The 17888-nt window shown below is 45.6% G+C and overlaps 1 protein-coding gene across 1 annotated transcript in view; it reads left to right on the top strand.

Annotated features, from left to right (window-relative positions):
• The window catches only part of FZD6 (frizzled class receptor 6), a 107393-nt gene that overhangs the window by 18104 nt on the left and 71401 nt on the right, over positions 1-17888 (top strand). Inside the window, exon 2 of the mRNA XM_075353026.1 lies at positions 11615-11989. Within this exon, the coding sequence (XP_075209141.1) occupies positions 11771-11989 (219 nt within the window). The 5' untranslated portion in view covers positions 11615-11770. The remainder of the gene's footprint in view (positions 1-11614; positions 11990-17888) is intronic.

Here is a 17888-nt window from a genome sequence, read left to right as displayed (position 1 = left end):
AAACAATATTAATCTGTAGCGTCTCCACAGCCAAATGCCCGGTAAGCTGAAGGGAAGGTGGCAGTATCTGATCTAGGGATTTTCAGAAACATTAGCAGATCCTTATCAGTTGATCCTAAGGGGTGCTTCACACACAGTGAGCTCGCTGCCGAGATCGCTGCTGAGTCACGCTTTTTGTGACGCAGCAGTGACCTCATTAGCGATCTCGCTGTGTGTGACACTGAGCAGCGATCTGGCCCCTGCTGCGAGATCGCTGCTCGTTACACACAGCCCTGGTTCGTTTTCTTCAAAGCCGCTCTCCCGCTGTGACACACAGATCGCTGTGTGTGACAGCGAGAGAGCGACAAATGAAGCGAGCAGGGAGCAGGAGCCGGCGTCTGACAGCTGAGGTAAGCTTGTAACCAAGATAAACATCGGGTAACCAAGGTGGTTACCCGATATTTACCTTAGTTACTAGCCTCCGCAGCTCTCACGCTGCCTGTGCTGCCGGCTCCGGCTCTCTGCACATGTAGCTGCTGTACACATCGGGTTAATTAACCCAATGTGTACAGCAGCTAGGAGAGCAAGGAGCCAGCGCTCAGTGTGCGCGGCTTCCTGCTCTCTGCACATGTAGCTGCATTACACATCGGGTTAATTAACCCGATGTGTACAGCAGCTAGGAGAGCAAGGAGCCAGCGCTCAGTGTGCGCGGCTCCCTGCTCTCTGCACACACAGCTAAGCGGTGTGCGCTGGTAACTAATGTAAACATCGGGTAACCATACCCGATGTTTACCTTAGTTACCAGTCTCCGCAGCTTCCAGACGCCGGCTCCGTGCAAGCGCAGCGTCGCTTGCACGTCGCTGCTGGCTGGGGGCTGTTCACTGGTCGCTGGTGAGATCTGCCTGTTTGACAGCTCACCAGCGACCATGTAGCGATGCAGCAGCGATCCTGACCAGGTCAGATCGCTGGTCGGATCGCTGCTGCATCGCTAAGTGAGAAGGTACCCTAAGGCTAGTGACGGAGACTGACTCTTGGCTGTGTACATAATTAGCATTGTAAGATCTATACATAGGAAAATGTCATTGGTAATGGCAGGAGAACAAAAAGTAGAGGTAACACAAGATTAACGAGTGCTGATGTAGCGATATACCAGGAACGAGGTGCCTGATACGGCCTAAAAACTGCTCCGCTACATAGAACATGGGTGATATTAGGGCCCAGCACCAACACTGGCATAAAAAACACCGGTTAGTTTCGGAAAACTGTCTTTGTGTCTGGTCTGATAATAATATATATTGGCGATGAACAAAAAGATTTTCGTTACCTCGGTCCAACGTCCATTTTGGTGCTGGGGCCTACTAATCGCAAGAGGCACCCAGAATGCCGGCGTTCAGTGACAGATAAGGAAGGCTAGTTGCCAAATGGGCCAGGGAAGTGTGAATCTTTTTGATCTACCTACCTGAATAATAGATATCTATCATTTTATATTATGAATTCTCTGTGTATTTTTTTTTTAGCTTCTGTAAAATCTACTGTTGGGTTGGCTGAATTCAGTAAGATCTATAGCTAGCGCCTGAAATTTTGGACTGTTCTGTAGTAACTCCTTAAAGGGAACCTGTCATCAGAAATTTCGCCCAAAAGCTAAAAGATTCCCCCTCTGCAGCTCCTGGGCTGCATTCTAGGAAGGTCCCTGTTATTATTGTGCCCCATGTGAGACCAAAATAAAGCCTTTATAAAGTTCTACCTTTTTGTATGCAGCTTCTGTAAATGTGTCACGGGGGCGGGCTTTCTGGCGTCCGTTATTCTGCCCCTGGTCCTGTATGCCGCCCCCATCGCTCCTTTCCATAGCTGATGCACCACCCACTGCTCCAGCCATCCCCGCGCATGCCCAGTGCCAGTCTCACAGGACTGAGCAGTGTGACCGCTGGTGACGTGTGCGCAGGCAAGTGATTATGGGCGGGACTGTGACTGTTATCAGCAAGTACCCTCCCATAATCTCGTGAGCGCGCAAACCTCTCCAGCATTCACACTGAGCTCAGTGTAGATGCTAGACTGTATGGGCTGCTTCCAGGGATGACGTCCCTTTGTCATGTGATAGGGGCGTGTTCAAAATACTATCACATGACAAAGGGACGTCATCCCTGGAAGCAGCCCATACAGTCTAGCATCTACACTGAGCTCAGTGTGAATGCTGGAGAGGTTTGCGCGCTCAAGAGATTATGGGCGGGTACTTGCTGATAACAGTCACAGTCCCGCCCATAATCACTTGCCTGCGCACACGTCACCAGCGGTCACACTGCTCAGTCCCGTGAGACTGGCACTGGGCATGCGCGGGGATGGCTGGAGCAGTGGGCGGTGTATCAGATATGGAAAGGAGCGATGGGGGCGGCATACAGGACCAGGAGGCAGAATAACGGACGGCAGAGAGCCCGCCCCCGTGACACATTTACAGAAGCTGCATACAAAAAGGTAGAACTTTATAAAGGCTTTATTTTGGTCTCACATGGGGCACAATAATAACAGGGACCTTCCTAGAATGCAGCCCAGGAGCTGCAGAGGGGGAATCTTTTAGCTTTTGGGCGAAATTTCTGATGACAGGTTCCCTTTAAGGACATCCAATTTTTATTTTGAGTTTTTAATTTTAAATCCTCTTCTTTCAGAAGCCATAACTTGGGTGACCTTATTCCACTCCTGATGCAAAAATTTAAGTAGTTCTTCTTTGTTTGATCTCTTGTGACTATCCATCTTCCTCTTGATTACATTCCAGAGGTTTTCAATGGGGATCAGGTCTGGAGATTGGGCTGGCCATGACAGGGTTTTCATGTGGTGGTCCTTCATCCACACATTGATTGACCTAGCTGTGTGGCATGGCGCATTGTCCCACTGGAAAAAACAGTCCTCAGAGTTGAGGAGCATTGCCTGAGCAGAAGGAAGCAACTGTTTTTCCAGGATAACCTTGTATGCAGATTGATTCATACGTTCTTCACAAATTTTAATCTGCCCAATTCCAGCCTTGCTGAAGCCTCTCCAGATCATCACTGATCCTCCACCAAATTTCACAGTGGGTGCAAGACACTGTGTCTTGTATGCCTCTCCAGGTCTCCGTCTAACCTTTAGACGACCAGGTGTTGGGCAAAGCTGAAAATTAGACTCATCAGAGAAGATTACCTTACTCTAGAAATTGGGCAAGTTAAACTTTGCGAAGAACGTATGAATCAAGCCGCATACAAGGTTATGCTGGAAAACCAGTTGCTTCCTTCTGCTCAGGCAATGCTCCCCAACTCTGAGGACAATGCGCCATGCCACACAACTAGGTCAATCAATGTGTGGATGAAGGACCACCACATCAAAACCCTGTCATGGCCAGCCCAATCTCAATAACTGAACCCTTTCAGTGATACAAAACATAATCGGTTTTATTTCTGTCATTGTTTCATATTCTTAAACCATTTGTTGTGTTTTTTTGTTTGTGTTTTTTTTTTTTTTTTAATTTTATTTTTTCTTCTGTACAGTTTGGTCACAAAAATTGAAACCTTTCCTAGTACCAGCAAAGTTTATGAGATTCCTGAATTCTCATGCAAACGCTGCTTATTTTTTTCCTTGCAGATCTGCAGCAATTTCAGATATCTTGCCAAGTGACACATTTTTGATGCAGAAATGTCTGCAACAAATACTTAACCCTTTAGTGACGGAGCTAATTTTCACCTTAATGACCAGACCAAATTTTGCAATTCTGACCAGTGTCACTTCATGAGGTTATAACTCTGGAACGCTTCAACGGATCCCGGTGATTCTGAGATTGTTTTTTCGTCACATATTGGACTTCATGTTAGTACCAAATTTAGGACAATATTTTTTGTGTTTATTTATGAAAAAAATTGAATATTGGCAAAAATTTTGAAAATTTAGCAATTTTCAACTTTTGAATTTTTATACCGTTAAACCAGAGATTTCTGTGACACAAAATAGTTAATAAATAACATTTCCCACATGTCTACTTTACATCAGCACAATTTTGGAAACAAAATTTTTTTTTGTTAGGAAGTTAGAGGGGTTCAAAGTTTATCAGCAATTTCTCATTTTTACATCAAAATTTACAAAACCAGTTTTTTAGGGACCACATCACATTTGAAGTGACTTCAATAGGCCTAGATGACAGAAAATACCCAAAGTGACACCATTCTAAAAACTGCACCCCCCAAAGTACTCAAAACCACATTCAAGAAGTTTATTAACCCTTCAGGTGCTTCACATGAACAAAAGCAATGTGGAATGAAAAAAAGCAAAAATTAAATTTTACCTAAAAATGTTGCTCTAACCCAAATTTATTCACTGTTAGAAGCAATAACACAACAAAATGGACCCCAAAACGTGTTCCCCACTTTCTTATGAACGCGCCAATACCCCACATGTGGTCAGAAACCTCTGTTTGGAGAAATGGGAGGGCTCGGAACAGAAGGAGCAATATTTGAATTTTGGAAAGCAAATTTGGCTGAAATAGATTGCGGGCACCATGTTGCATTTACAGGTCCGCTAAGGTACCTAAACAGAAGAAATCCCTCACAAGTGACACCATTTTGGAAACTAGACCCCTCAAGGCTTCTATCTAGGGGTATAGTGAGCATTTTAGATCCACAGGTACTTCACAGATTTTGTTAACGTTACGTTGTCATATTGAAAATTTTAATAATTTTCTCAAAAATGTTGCTTTAGCATCAATTTTCTCACTTTTTCAAGAGGTAATTCCAAAAATTTGACCTCAAGGTTTGTTAACCACTTTTTTATGAGCGCGGTGATACCTCACATGTGGTCTGAAACCTTTGTTTGGACAAATGGGAGGGCTTGGAACGAAAGGAGCAATATTTGAATTTTAGAAAGGAAATTTGCCTGAAAAAGATTGCGGGCACCATGTCGCATTTGGAGGTCCCCTAAGGTACCTAAACAGCAGAAACCCCGCACAAGTGACCCCATTTTGGAAACTAGGCCCCTCAAGGAATTTATCTAGATGTTTGGTGAGTACCCTGAACCCTCAGGTGCTTCACAGAATTTTATAACGTTGAGCCATGAAAAAAAAAAATTAAAATTTTACCACAAAATTGTTATTTCAACCAGGTAGCTTTTTTTTTACAAGAGTAAAAGGAAAAAATTCAGCATAACATTTATTGTGCAATTTCTCCTGAGTTTGGCGATACCTTATATGTGGTGGAAATCAACTGTTTGGGCGCATGGCAGGGCTCGGAAGGGAAGGAGTGCCATTTGACTGCAAAATTGGCTGGAATCAATAGCGGACGCCAGGTTGCATTTGGAGAGCCCCTGAGGTGCCTAAACAGTGGCGGTCCCCCACAAGTGACTTCATTCTGGAAACAAGACACCTCAAGGCTTTTATCTAGGTGTATAGTGAGCAGTTTGAATCCACGAGTACTTCACAGAATTTGATAAGCTTAGGTTGCCATATTGAAAATTTTCATTTTTTTCACAAAACTGTTGCTTTAGCATCAAATTTCTCACTTTTTCAAGAGACCACAGCAAACCGTGGACCCCACAGGTTGTTATCCAATGTCTTATGAGCACAGGGATACCCCACATGTGGCCAAAAACCTCTGTTTGGATAAATGGGAGGGCTTGGAATGGAGGGAGCACCATTTGAATTCTGGAAAAGTTGAAATAAATTGCGGGCACCATGTCACATTAGCAGGGCCCCTTGGGTACCTATACAGCAGAAACCCCCCACAAGTGACTCCATTTTGGAAACTGGATTTTATTCAGGAGTATAGTAAGCATTTTGAATCCACAGGTACTTCACAAAAATGTTGCTGTCTTTTAGGCTATGTGGCCATGATCCAGCGACACGGCGTCTAGTACACAGTGTCAGCCTCCTGCAGAGATGTGAGTGTTGTCCACGGGAGAACGCAGCTGCCCATGCCCACGATTTGGGTTCAGGCAGCTGTGGAGCTCTATGCTACCTGCAGAGAACACTCATCTCCGCAGCATAAATTGACATGCTGAGGCTCGGGAAGCTGCGCCACACGTCAGTGTATGCTGCGGAGAAGAGAAGCACAGTGGGCATGGGATTTCTAAAAATCCTTCCACTGTGCTTCTACTGCACAACGCAGCATTATGGACACAGGGAAAACACTCTGCGCCCAAAACGCTGCAAACCCTGATTGCGGGCACACAGCGTAAAATGCTACAATGGATGAATGGATAGATGTCAAACATATATAACGTCCCACCCCCTGCATATTCTAAGCTGGCGCCCTTTAGTGCCTTTCATGTGGCACTAAAGGGTGCCTAGCCTTGTATTTAGCCCCCCAAAAAATTAATAATTAAAATAAACGACGTGGGGTCCCCCCTATTTTTGATAGCCAGCTAGGGTAAAGCAGACAGCTGTAGCCTGCAAACCACAGCTGACAGCTTCACCTTGTCTGGTGATCAATTTGGAGGGCTCCCCAGGCGTTTTTTAAAAAAAAAAAAAAAAAACGTGGGGTCCCCCCCAAATTAGATCACCAGCCAAGGTGAAGCGGACAGCTGGGGTCTGGTATTCTCAGGGTGGGAAGAGCCATGGTTATTGGACTCTTCCCAGCCTAAAAATAGCAGGCCGCAGCCGCCCCAGAAGTGGCGCATCCATTAGATGCGCCAATCCTGGCGCTTCGCCCCAGCTCATCCCGCGCCCTGGTGCGGTGGCAGACGGGGTAATATATGGGGTTGATACCAGCTGTAATGTCACCTGGCATCAAGCCCTGGGGTTAGTGATGTCACGGCATCTGAACAGATACCCGACATCACTAACCCAGTCAAGTAATAGAAAAAAAAAAGACCAAAAAAAAATTTATTTGAAAAAACACTCCCCGAAACATTCCTCTTTTACCAATTTATTGAAAATAAAGAAATTCCGGTCGCTGTAATCCATTTTGGAGGTCCCACGCCGACTCTGGATCTTCTAGAATATGGGGGGCACGTTCAGGGAACGTATCCCCCATTTTCTGGAAGAGCAAGCTCTCCATGAGCAGTGTGGGTGCAGTAATCTGAGAATACTGCACTCACACTGCCCCGGTCCAACCTAGGGCAGAGTGACCTGCAGTAACCTCATTCCAGAATATGAGGGGCACGCTCACAGAACGTACCCCCCATTTTTTGGAACAGCAGTCTCTCCATGTGAGGAGTGTGACTGCAGATTACCGCACTCACCCTCCCCCGGTCCACAGTGGAGTAGCCTGTGCAGTTGCGACGTCAGCAGGAACCCCTCTTTGTAAACCCCCAACTTTCTCCATCTTGGATTTATACATCATGGACCATGCAGGGATTAATATCCATGAGAGTTCTTGCGATTGTAACATTTATGAAAGTGATTTTAAATAACTAAAGAATACAGCAGAGTTCTCGTATCTGTGTAACTCCCAACAAGCGTTAACACGCTTAGTATTGGGAAAATTTCCAGAGCTCGAAGGTCCTTTTTACAGAGACCGAAAATTGTCCTCGTGTGTTTGTTAGAATGCTCGTTCTATCTTTGTGGCTGATATTAATAGGGCAGCAATCGGCCAATGCTTGTTTGTCGGATGATCACATATTTAGGTGGGCCTAGATATCATCACTGTGGGCAGCATATCTCCCTATGTAGACCGTATGTAATCTGTGTCGGGACCGGACAATCTAATTGGCAGTCGTTCTTTCTCCATATGGCTTGTATGGTCTTAAATGGAACCTGTCACCAGATTTGGTGACTATAAGCTGCGGCCACCACCACTGGGCTCTTGTATACAGCATTCTAACATGCTGTATATAAGAGCCCAGGCCGCTGTGTAGAACATAAAAATGACTTTATTAGGTCCCTATCACACATCAGTTTTTTTGTCATCAGTCACCATCCATTGGCTCGACGGATCTCTTGCAGATTGTAGACAAACTGATGCAACGGATCCGTCGCATCATATATACAGTGTATTTACACCCCATCTGAGCATGATCAGTTAAAAAAAACAAAATCCGTCGCTGGATTCCGTCATTTGACGGATGACAATGAATTCTGCGCCTATAGGCTTCCATTCTACCAAGTGACGGATCCGTCACCATCCGTTTTTTCGACGTAGACAAAAAAAACATTACTTTGTTGTCATCGTCCGATGGACAAACAATTTTCGACGGATCTGTCGAACGACGAATGAAATGTGAGGCCATCTATAGCTAATGAAAGTATATGAGAAAAAAACAGATCCAGTGGCATCAGTCGCCGAAACCATTTTTTTCAAAATTCGACGGATTGTGACGGACGGCAAAAAACTGATGTGTGAAAGGTGCTTAATACTCACCTAAACGGTCGGTTCAGTGCAGATGGGTTAGATGGGCGTCTCTGTTCTCCGTGTATGGCTCCTCTTCTTTCAACCATCTTTGTTCTCCTTCTCAAGCCTGGGTGCATGACGCGTACTACATCATTCACACAGGCCGGCATTGAGGTTCTGCGCAGACGGATCAAAGTATTGTAGCGCGCCCGCTCAAGACCTTAATGCCGGCTAGTGTGGATGACGTAGGACGTGTCATGCACCCAGGCTTCAGAAGGAGGACAATGATGGCCGAAAGAGGAGGCGCCGGCCCCGGAGAACGGAGACACCCATCTGCACCGAACCGACCGTTTAGGTGAGTATTCTAAAGTGATTTTTATGTTCTACACAGCGGCCTGGGCTTTTATATACAGCATGTTAGAGTGCTGTATATAAGAGCCCACTGGTGGTGGCCGCAGCTTATAGTCACCAAATCTGGTGACAGGTTCCCTTTAAAGTCACTGTTCTTCTCAGAAGGTATTGTGGTTCCTTTTCTGAAGAAGCTTGTTATGGCTTTGAAATGCGTTAAATAAAACCAATCATCTTCTCTAGTGTGTCCTCGATCTTCCTTTGGAAAGTCTTCAGCAGCAGCGCGGATTGAACATATTCTTCTGTCCTTTTTCTGCAATGTCACGGACCCTCATTATATTTACACCCTGTATTCGTATCAGTGTCATTATCCCATTCTCAGAAAAACTGTTTTCTGACACTTGAACTTTTTGATTGATTGACTACTATCTTTATTTTTTCTATGTGTGCAAATATAGGGTCAGAATGATCATTTTTTAATTGTTTGGCTTGTTCATATGTAGATTTCAAGGCAGATCTGCTTAAAAATCCACATTAAAAAATAATCCTTCAATTACTTTGACTAGGTTCATACAGATTTCTGAAAGCGGAAAAATCCCAATGGATTTTTCAAGCAAAAATCACTTCAGAAGGCTATTGATTGATTCACCTTTTTGCTGGCTTTTTTTTTCCCCAAGGCTATGCTCGCACTGAGGTTTTGGGGGGGGTTTTATGCATTTTTGAAGCAGAAACTCCAAAAAGTACAAGTTCCACTCCAAAAACTGTGTGAACATACACTTTATTTTTACCAGTGTAAGATATGTAGCAAAGTCCAAAAGACATCTTCCTCAAATAATTGGCAAGCCACTATTATATATATATATTTTTTATTTTTTTTTCTGTCCCTTCCTCTTCCTTTTCCCCCTTGGTGAGGTTTTCCAAGCCTTGTCAAGGAAAAAAACCTCTTTACATCAGCTCATGTGGACAGAAGTGAATTTTACGAAGAAATTAATAAGTGCAGTGGAAGAGGTTTTTTTTTTTTTTGTTTGTTTGTTTTTTTTAAGGAAATTGCCATCAGGTTTTTGCTATGTAATCTGAAGACTGCATGCTGTACCGGTTAAAACATGGAAGCAATGCTTCTCTTATCAAGCTCTTGCTGTTTACTTGCAATGATTGTTTTAGAACCAGGAGATTAACATTACTTTGACTACAGCAGCATGTGCCTGGTAGTCCCGACACCCCCCCTCTTCTGATCAGTACGGTATTTTTCGTTTCATAAAATGCATCGGATTATAAGATGCACCCCAAATATAGAGATAAAAAAGGTAAAATAAATAAATGGGGTTCATCTTATACTCTCAGTGGTGTCTTGCCATAGGGGGGCGACAGTGGTGGTGAGAAGGTCACAGGAGGCAGCAGCGGTGCTGGAGTAGAGCTGTTCCGACTGCTGTGTGGCCGGCTGTGCTGGCTGTGGCGGGGGCCGTGCTGGCTGTGTGGAGCAGGGCAGTGCAGGGGTGAGATGCTATGTCAACAGTGCGATCTTCAAATAATGCCACCCAGAATCGGCGCCTGCGCCGATTGAGCTCTCGGCTCAATGACAATCAGAGAGCTCCATCTGCGGACGTGCCAACTCCTGGCGATATTATTTGAAGATTCCACCGCCGTTGGAGCATCTTACCTGCTGCACTGCCTTGCTCCACACAGTGCCCACTGCAGCCAGCACAGCCTCACACTGCCGACAAAGCATCTCATCCTCCACAGCCAGCACAGCCCCGCACCGCCGACAGAGCATCTCACTTGTGCAACCAGCACAGCCCCGCACCGCCGACAGAGCTTCTCATCCACTGTAGCCAGCACAGCCCCGCACCGCCGACAGAGCTTCTCATCCACTGTAGCCAGCACAGTCCCGCACCACCGACAAAGCATCTCACCCGCCGCACTGCCCTGCTCCACCCAGCGCCCAGTGCAGCCAGCACAGCGCCCATTCTCCACCTCCCAGTAAGCTACATTCGGCTTTTAAGTTGCACCCCTAATTTTCCTCCCAAATTTTTCGGAGGAAAAGTGCGTCTTATAATCCCGAAAAATACAGTAGATCACGGTCTATAGACATTGTACATACAGAGCCTGGTGTGGGTGTGGTTAGCTTTCTCCTCTCTGCTGCATGCTAAAAGTAAAAACTGTGTCAGAACCGCTGCACACAGTAAACTAAGTGATACATCGATGGATTTGGGGTCTCTTTGCCCACCTTTATGCTGCTCTCAGATGAGATAGCAAAAAAGAGATGAACGATTTCATTGAAGGAGGATTTTGGAGCAGACTCAATGTGGATCAACTGCAAAATCTACTGTAGAAAACTATGTGAATGTCCCATACAGTTATCAGCTATTGCTTGCTCAACTGCATAGGCATGCTACCTCCATACAGGTGGTGGTCTTGTAAATTTGGTAGCACTGGTCTCTGGAGAGGGGGTGTGATCCTATTTGTATCATTTCAGCTTGGTTTTCTCTGTTGTAAGATGTTGGGGGATACTTGCAGCCTGAAAAAATAAAAATCATTGTTTTTAAAGGATCCATCAACGGGAACCAGAAAACATTTGCATTAGCGAACTGTAGACGTCGTATACCTTTCCCCCCCCCCCCCCCCCCCCCCCCCCCCCTGTTGCCTGCTATTTAGAAAGTGATCATAAACCACTATGGACTGCAATCACTAAACAGCGCACTATGCTCTGCTGCAGATCATAGACCTGGAAGCCAATGTGACCGCTTTAGTGATCCTCAGCGGGGGCGTTGCCGACCTGGCTTTTGGGATTTGGTGTATATCAGTAGAGTTCCCATTAACTTTATAATGGATTTGGTAACCTCATTGATACAGCATATTGGAATGATCCCTATCATCCCTATCATCAAGGTGATTTATGAAGGATGTAATTACAGCTGCCGTGTTGTATATACTGTACTGTAATATTTTAGTACGGGATGTTTTTATTTGTTTATGCTAATCATCATCCTGTTTTGTTTTTCCCCTATGCGCAGGATACTCCCGAGAAGTAAATGCTGTATTATTCCACAGCCCGGCATTGTGTTACTTTCAGAGAATGTTCACTGTAAGGCCCGGATACGTCATCATCCATAGCCTCCTAATATCGGGATATTCATACACTTGATGAGACTCCATTCAGCCTGGACTTAATGTGCTGCGATACCTTTACATCTCAGCTGGCTGTCAAGATGTGGTGTTTGGGGGTCACCATCCTGTGCACGTTACTGCTGCCTGCTGTGGAAGGTCACAGTTTGTTCACTTGTGAACCTATCATGGTGCCTAGATGTATGGGAATGTCCTACAATATGACGTTCTTTCCAAACCTTCTGGAACACTATGACCAAGCAATCGCAGCTACCAGAATGGAGGTAAGGGTCTCTTATTTGTTACATATAGTTCTTTCTTAATTCTGGAAGTATTTTAAAGGGAACCCGTCACCAGTTTTGGGGCCTATAAGCTGCGGCCACCACCAGTGGGCTCTTATATACAGCATTTTAACATGCTGTATATAAGAGCCCAGGCCGCTGTGTAGAACATAAAAATCACTTTATAATACTTACCTAAACGGTCGCTGCGGTGGAGTTGGGTCATAGGGGCGTCTCCATTCTCCAATGCCAGCGCCTCCTTTTCCGGCCATCTTCGTCCTCCTTCTTCTGTAGCCGGGGTGCATGACGCGTCCTACGTCATCCACATTCGCCGGCTTTTAAGTCCTGCGCAGGCGCACTTTGATCTGACCTGAGCAGGGAAGATCAAAGTATTGTAGTGTGCCTTAACAGGATCGGCGAGTGTGTATGACGTAGGATGCGTCATGCATAAAAGCTTCAGAAGGAAAACGAAGATGGCCGAAAGAGGAGGCGCTGGCACCGGACAATGGAGCCGCCCATATGACCCAACTCCACTGCAGCTACCGTTCTAGGTAAGTCTTCTAAAGTGCTTTTACGTTCAACACAGCGGCCTGGGCTCTTATATACAGCATGTTAGAATGCTGTATATAAGAGCCCACTGGTGGTGGCCGTAGCTTCTAGGCCCCAAATCTGCTGACAGGTTCCCTTTAACCTTATCAAGCGACATATCTTAAAGCTGTATTCCCATCTTCCCAAATGGTTATTTTGGGATAGTGCTTGTAAATACAAGCAATCTTGCAATTTACTGCTTATTGAAATTTTCAGCTGTTCTTTAGATATTAAGGGTGTGGCCACAATCAGGGATAACAGGTTTTTGGACGCAGGGTGTTTTCACTGCGTCCAAAACACTGCGTTGTACAGTATAAGCACAGTGGATGGGATTTCTAGAAATCCCATGCCCACTGTGCTTGTTTTTCCCGCTGTACAAAGCTGTGGAAAAAGAAGCGCAAATAGGGTATTACCCCAATAATATGGGGTGAGGAAGGGGGAGTGAATACTCACCAGATGGAGTTGTGCAAGTCACAACCCCTTTAATCGCATGTAATGTATTGATCCAGGCTGCAGCCACCCGATGGCAGATAACAGAGAATAATAGAGATAGGTGATAATGCCGCGCCACAGATCACTTCTGGAACCGTAAGATTAACGTATCTTTATTGGCATAGGTCTACGCGTTTCAGGAGCTCCGCTCCCTTCCTCAGGACCGTGAAGAACCAAGAGACATCAAATCACATTTGATGTCTCTTGGTTCTTCACGGTCCTGAGGAAGGGAGCGGAGCTCCTGAAACGCGTAGACCTATGCCAATAAAGATACGTTAATCTTAAGGTCCAGTCACACTAAGCAACTTACCAGCGATCCCAACAACGATAGGGATCGCTGGTAAGTTGCTAGGAGGTTGCTGGTGAGCTGTCACACTGCGACGCTCCAGCGATCCCACCAGCAACCTGACCTGGCAGGGATCGCTGGAGCGTGGCTACACGAGTTGCTGGTGAGCTCACCAGCAACCAGTGACCAGCCCCCAGTCTCCTAGTTACAGCACACATCAGGTTAATTAACCCGATGTGTGCTGCAGCTAAATGTGCACAGAGCAGGGAGCAGCGCACACTGCTTAGCGCTGGCTCCTTGCTCTCCTAGTTACAGCACACATCGGGTTAATTACCTGATGTGTGCTGCAGCTACATATGCACAGAGCAGGAGCCGGCACAGGCAGTGAGAGCGGAGGAGGCTGGTATCAAAGGTAAATATCGGGTAACCAAGGACAGGGCTTCTTGGTTACCCGATGTTTACATTGGTTACCAGCCTCCGCAGAAGCCGGCTCCTGCTGCCTGCACATTTAGTTGTTGCTGTCTCGCTGTCACACACAGCGATCTGTGCTTCACAGCGGGACAGCAACAACTAAAAAATGGCCCAGGACATTCAGCAACAACCAACGACCTCACAGCAGGGGCCAGGTTGTTGCTGGATGTCACACACAGCAACATCGCTAGCAACGTCACAAAAGTTGTTCGTTACCAGCGATGTTGCTAGCGATGTTGCTTAGTGTGACGGGGCCTTTACGGTTCCAGAAGTGATCTGTGGCGCGGCATTATCACCTATCTCTATTATTCTCTGTTATCTTGTTTTTCCCGCAGCAGACACTGACCTGCGGTACGACTTTCTGAGCTGCACCATGTCAGTTCTTTGCTGCAGAGTCGCAAGTGTCCTCCATAGAGAGAACACAAGCGAAAGACCGCAGTGCCCTGAACCCTGATCGTGGGCAGAAGCATCAGCGGTCTCCTGCAGATATGTCTCATAGCCCAGCAGGTCAGGATCCGCTGAGTCCTAATCGTGTGCACGTACCCTAAGGCTGCGTGCTCACGATCAGGGTTCACAGCGTTTTGGAAGTAGGGTGTTTTTCCTGCTTCCAAAATGCTGCGTTGTACAGTACAAGCATAGTGGATGGGATTTCTAGAAATCTGTCCACTGTGCTTGTTATTCTCACAGCGTAAACTGACCTGCAGTGTGGCTTCCCAAGCCGCATCATGTCATTTTATTGCTGCGGAGCTGCGAGTGTTCTCCGCAGGGAGCACAGAGCGAAAGTCTTAACGAACCTAGGTCATGGGCACAGGCAGCCGTGGTCTCCTGCGGACAACACTCGCGTCCAAGACGCAGCATGTCCAAATCGTGGGCGCATAGCTTAACAGTTTTTTCTTTTGTTACAGAGCGAGGTAGAGAAGGGTTTTCATATGCTGCGCCAATGATCACTGTTCATATGATTAATGTATCTTTATTTTGCACATGTCTACGCGTTTCAGGAGGCCCAGCTCCCTTCCTCAGGACTGTCAGGCATAAGAAAACATCAAATCTCACTGATTTGATGTTTTCTTATGCCTGACTGTCCTGAGGAAGGGAGCTGGGCCTCCTGAAACGCGTAGACCTGTGCAAATTAAAGATACATTAATCATATCATATGAACAGTGATCATTGGCGCGGCATATGAAAACCCTTCTCTACCTCTCTCTGTTATCTGCCGCTTGGGTTGCTGCTGCCTTGGTCAAGTTTTCCATGCTTTTACAGTAGTTGTGACTTTCACAACTCCATCTGGTGAGTATTATTGCTCCCTGACCTCAACCCGCATATATTTGGGTAAGACCCTATTTGCGCTTTCTTTCCACAGCTCTTTACAGTTTTTTCTTTTCTTGACAGTTTGTTGTCTTAGACAACTACCACCACTGCCAGACAGAAGAAAATGCACAGTACTTACAAGCTTGTGTTATGATCCGGTAACCGTGGGAGATTACAAAAAACTCCCATTGGTGAAAAAACACCAAGAAAACAGGAGTAGTTGGAACCTGGGCTGATTGCAATCCCCTAACTATCAGACCACATTAGAAGTAGCCATGGAGCGTTCCTAAAAACTTAGACGCCTCATCACAGCCTGAGAAACTAGCTACACCTCACAGAAAGAAATGAGGAAATCTACTTTGCCTCAGAGTAGTCCCCAAAGGAGTAGATAGCCCCCCACATATAAAGATTACGGTGATGTAGGAAAACACAATACACAGGTAAGAAAAATAGATTTAGCAAAGGTGAGGCCTAACTAACTTGATACAAAGAAAAAGAAAGGAAACTGATTGTGGTCAGTGCAAAATCCCTATAGAAAAATACCAAACTCCTGATAGTAAAAAATGGCCCTGGAGGTCGAACAATCTCTCCCCCACTATATCAGCTACTCCTGTAAATAATATGAGAACAAAATACCAAAAAAACCACAAAAATGCAGAAGAGCAAATAATCAAGTTAGACAGCGAGAAAATCCCTTTTCCTGCAGCAGCGCATGCAAAGGGGGAACCCCCATGCTCACAACACAAAAGAAACCAAACTTCACCTGCAAGAAAACAGATACAAAGCAAAACCAGGAAAACAACCTCCCTAAGGTGTAAACCAGGAAGCAAGGAAAAAACTGAGAATCAGCAGCTGAGGATCAGATAAAATCTGGGGGGGTATTCATAGTTATCCCCTCCCTCAGTTAGAATTAGCATAGTATTATACAATTTATTTAACTTTTCACTTCCAGGTACTGTGGTGAGGTCATACCCATGTGACCACAAGGGGCGGGGCCTCAGCCAACAAACCTAATATCAGGAAGCAACATTTTCCTATTGGCTGAGGCCCCGCCCCTTCTGGTCACATGGGTATGACCTCACCACAGGTCCTGTAAGTGAAATGTTAAGTCGTTTGTATAATACTTATGCTAATTCTAACAGGTGGAGGGGATAAGTATAAATACACCCCCCCACAGATTTTATCTGATACTCAGCTGCTGTCACTCAAGCAGCTGCCGATTTTTATAAACTTTACTTTCTTGGATTTCAAAACTTATACATCAGAGGTGACCACTAAATGTATGTATAGAATCAGCCTGATAGTGCCAGTATAGCACAGGCTTTAGGTTATAGACGAATATCCTGGTGATTGGTTCCCTTTAATTAATGAAGGACTGATGGAACACATACAGAGAAGGAAATTTATCTTAAAAGGTAACACCTTTAACACTTATGGAAAGTTTAGTATAATTAGAGCTTTTTAAAAAAGGGGTTTTTTTTTTTGTTTTTTTTTTAACAAGCAATCTTGATCTTTTAAGCCCGCTTTACATGCTACAATATATCTTACGATGTGTCGGCGGGGTCACGTCATAAGTGACGCACATCCGGCATTGTAAGGTACATTGCAGTGTGTGACAGGTACGTGCGATTGCGATTGAACATTAAAACGTTCATCACATACATGTCGTTGAATCCTGAAGAATTGCACGTCCGATTTGTTCAATGTTCCCGAGGCAGCACACATCGCAGTGTGTGACACCCCGGGAACATTGAACAGATCTTACCTGCGGCTCCAGCCGGCAATGCGGAAGGAAAGAGGTGGGCGGGATGTTTTACGTCACGCTCATCTTCGCCCCTCCGCTTCTATTGGCCGGCTGCTGTGTGACGTCGATGTGACTCCGAACGTCCCTCCCACTCCAGGAAGTGGATGTTCGCCGCCCACATCGTGGTCGTATGGACGGGTAAGTACGTGTGATGGGAGTTAATCGTTTGTGCGGCACGTTCAATAAATTGAACATGCCGCACATACGATGGGGGCGTTGCAAATCGCATACGATATCGTATGTGAAATTGCAACGTGTAAAGCAGGTTTTGGTTTGTGATTTTTGTTTTTAAATCCACATTACAATTCCAAACATTCATTCACTCTTCATGTGGTGTTCATTTTTATGGTGTTTAGCAAGAGCGGACATGCCTTTGGTGCTATCTGTACAGCCACACCGAGGCCCAAATGATAAGGGGCCCACGACTACCTCCAACACATCTAGCGGCTTCTGTCACAAGTGCATTATTGGACTGAAAAGGTCCCGTATACGGTTCTTACACGGGGCCTATCTACTATCTTTGTCCCACCATGACACTCTTATCAAGAGAGAGTGAAGAAAATAGGAGCAAAACCGGCCACTTTTGACCTGGTTACGGGTCCTCTTCTGTCTCAAGAGTGTTGTGTCCGCAGGTGGATTTACTTTCTGTTGATGCAGAAAGGGTTAAGAACTTTTTCCATGCTGACTGAGATTACTCTTAGCCTTAATCACAGCTGGAGCATTTTATCATCACGCTCTTCCGCTATATATACCCACTCCTGGATTTACCCCATGCCAGTGATAGATTCTCTGCCCTGACCATGTTGAAGGAGCTTGTCTCTGCATAGCTGTGGTGTTACAGTTGGAGCTGTGAAGTTGATAAAAAACAAGGAGTGCTTTTTGTTGTCTTTCCCTACCCGTTTGTCTTACCTTCCTCAATTTATTTTACTGAGTAGTGGGACAAGTGTCTGGCT

This window comes from Anomaloglossus baeobatrachus, chromosome 6, assembly GCF_048569485.1.
Source record: "Anomaloglossus baeobatrachus isolate aAnoBae1 chromosome 6, aAnoBae1.hap1, whole genome shotgun sequence".
Taxonomy (NCBI): Eukaryota; Metazoa; Chordata; class Amphibia; order Anura; family Aromobatidae; genus Anomaloglossus; species Anomaloglossus baeobatrachus.
This window is presented reverse-complemented; position numbering and strand designations above follow the sequence as displayed.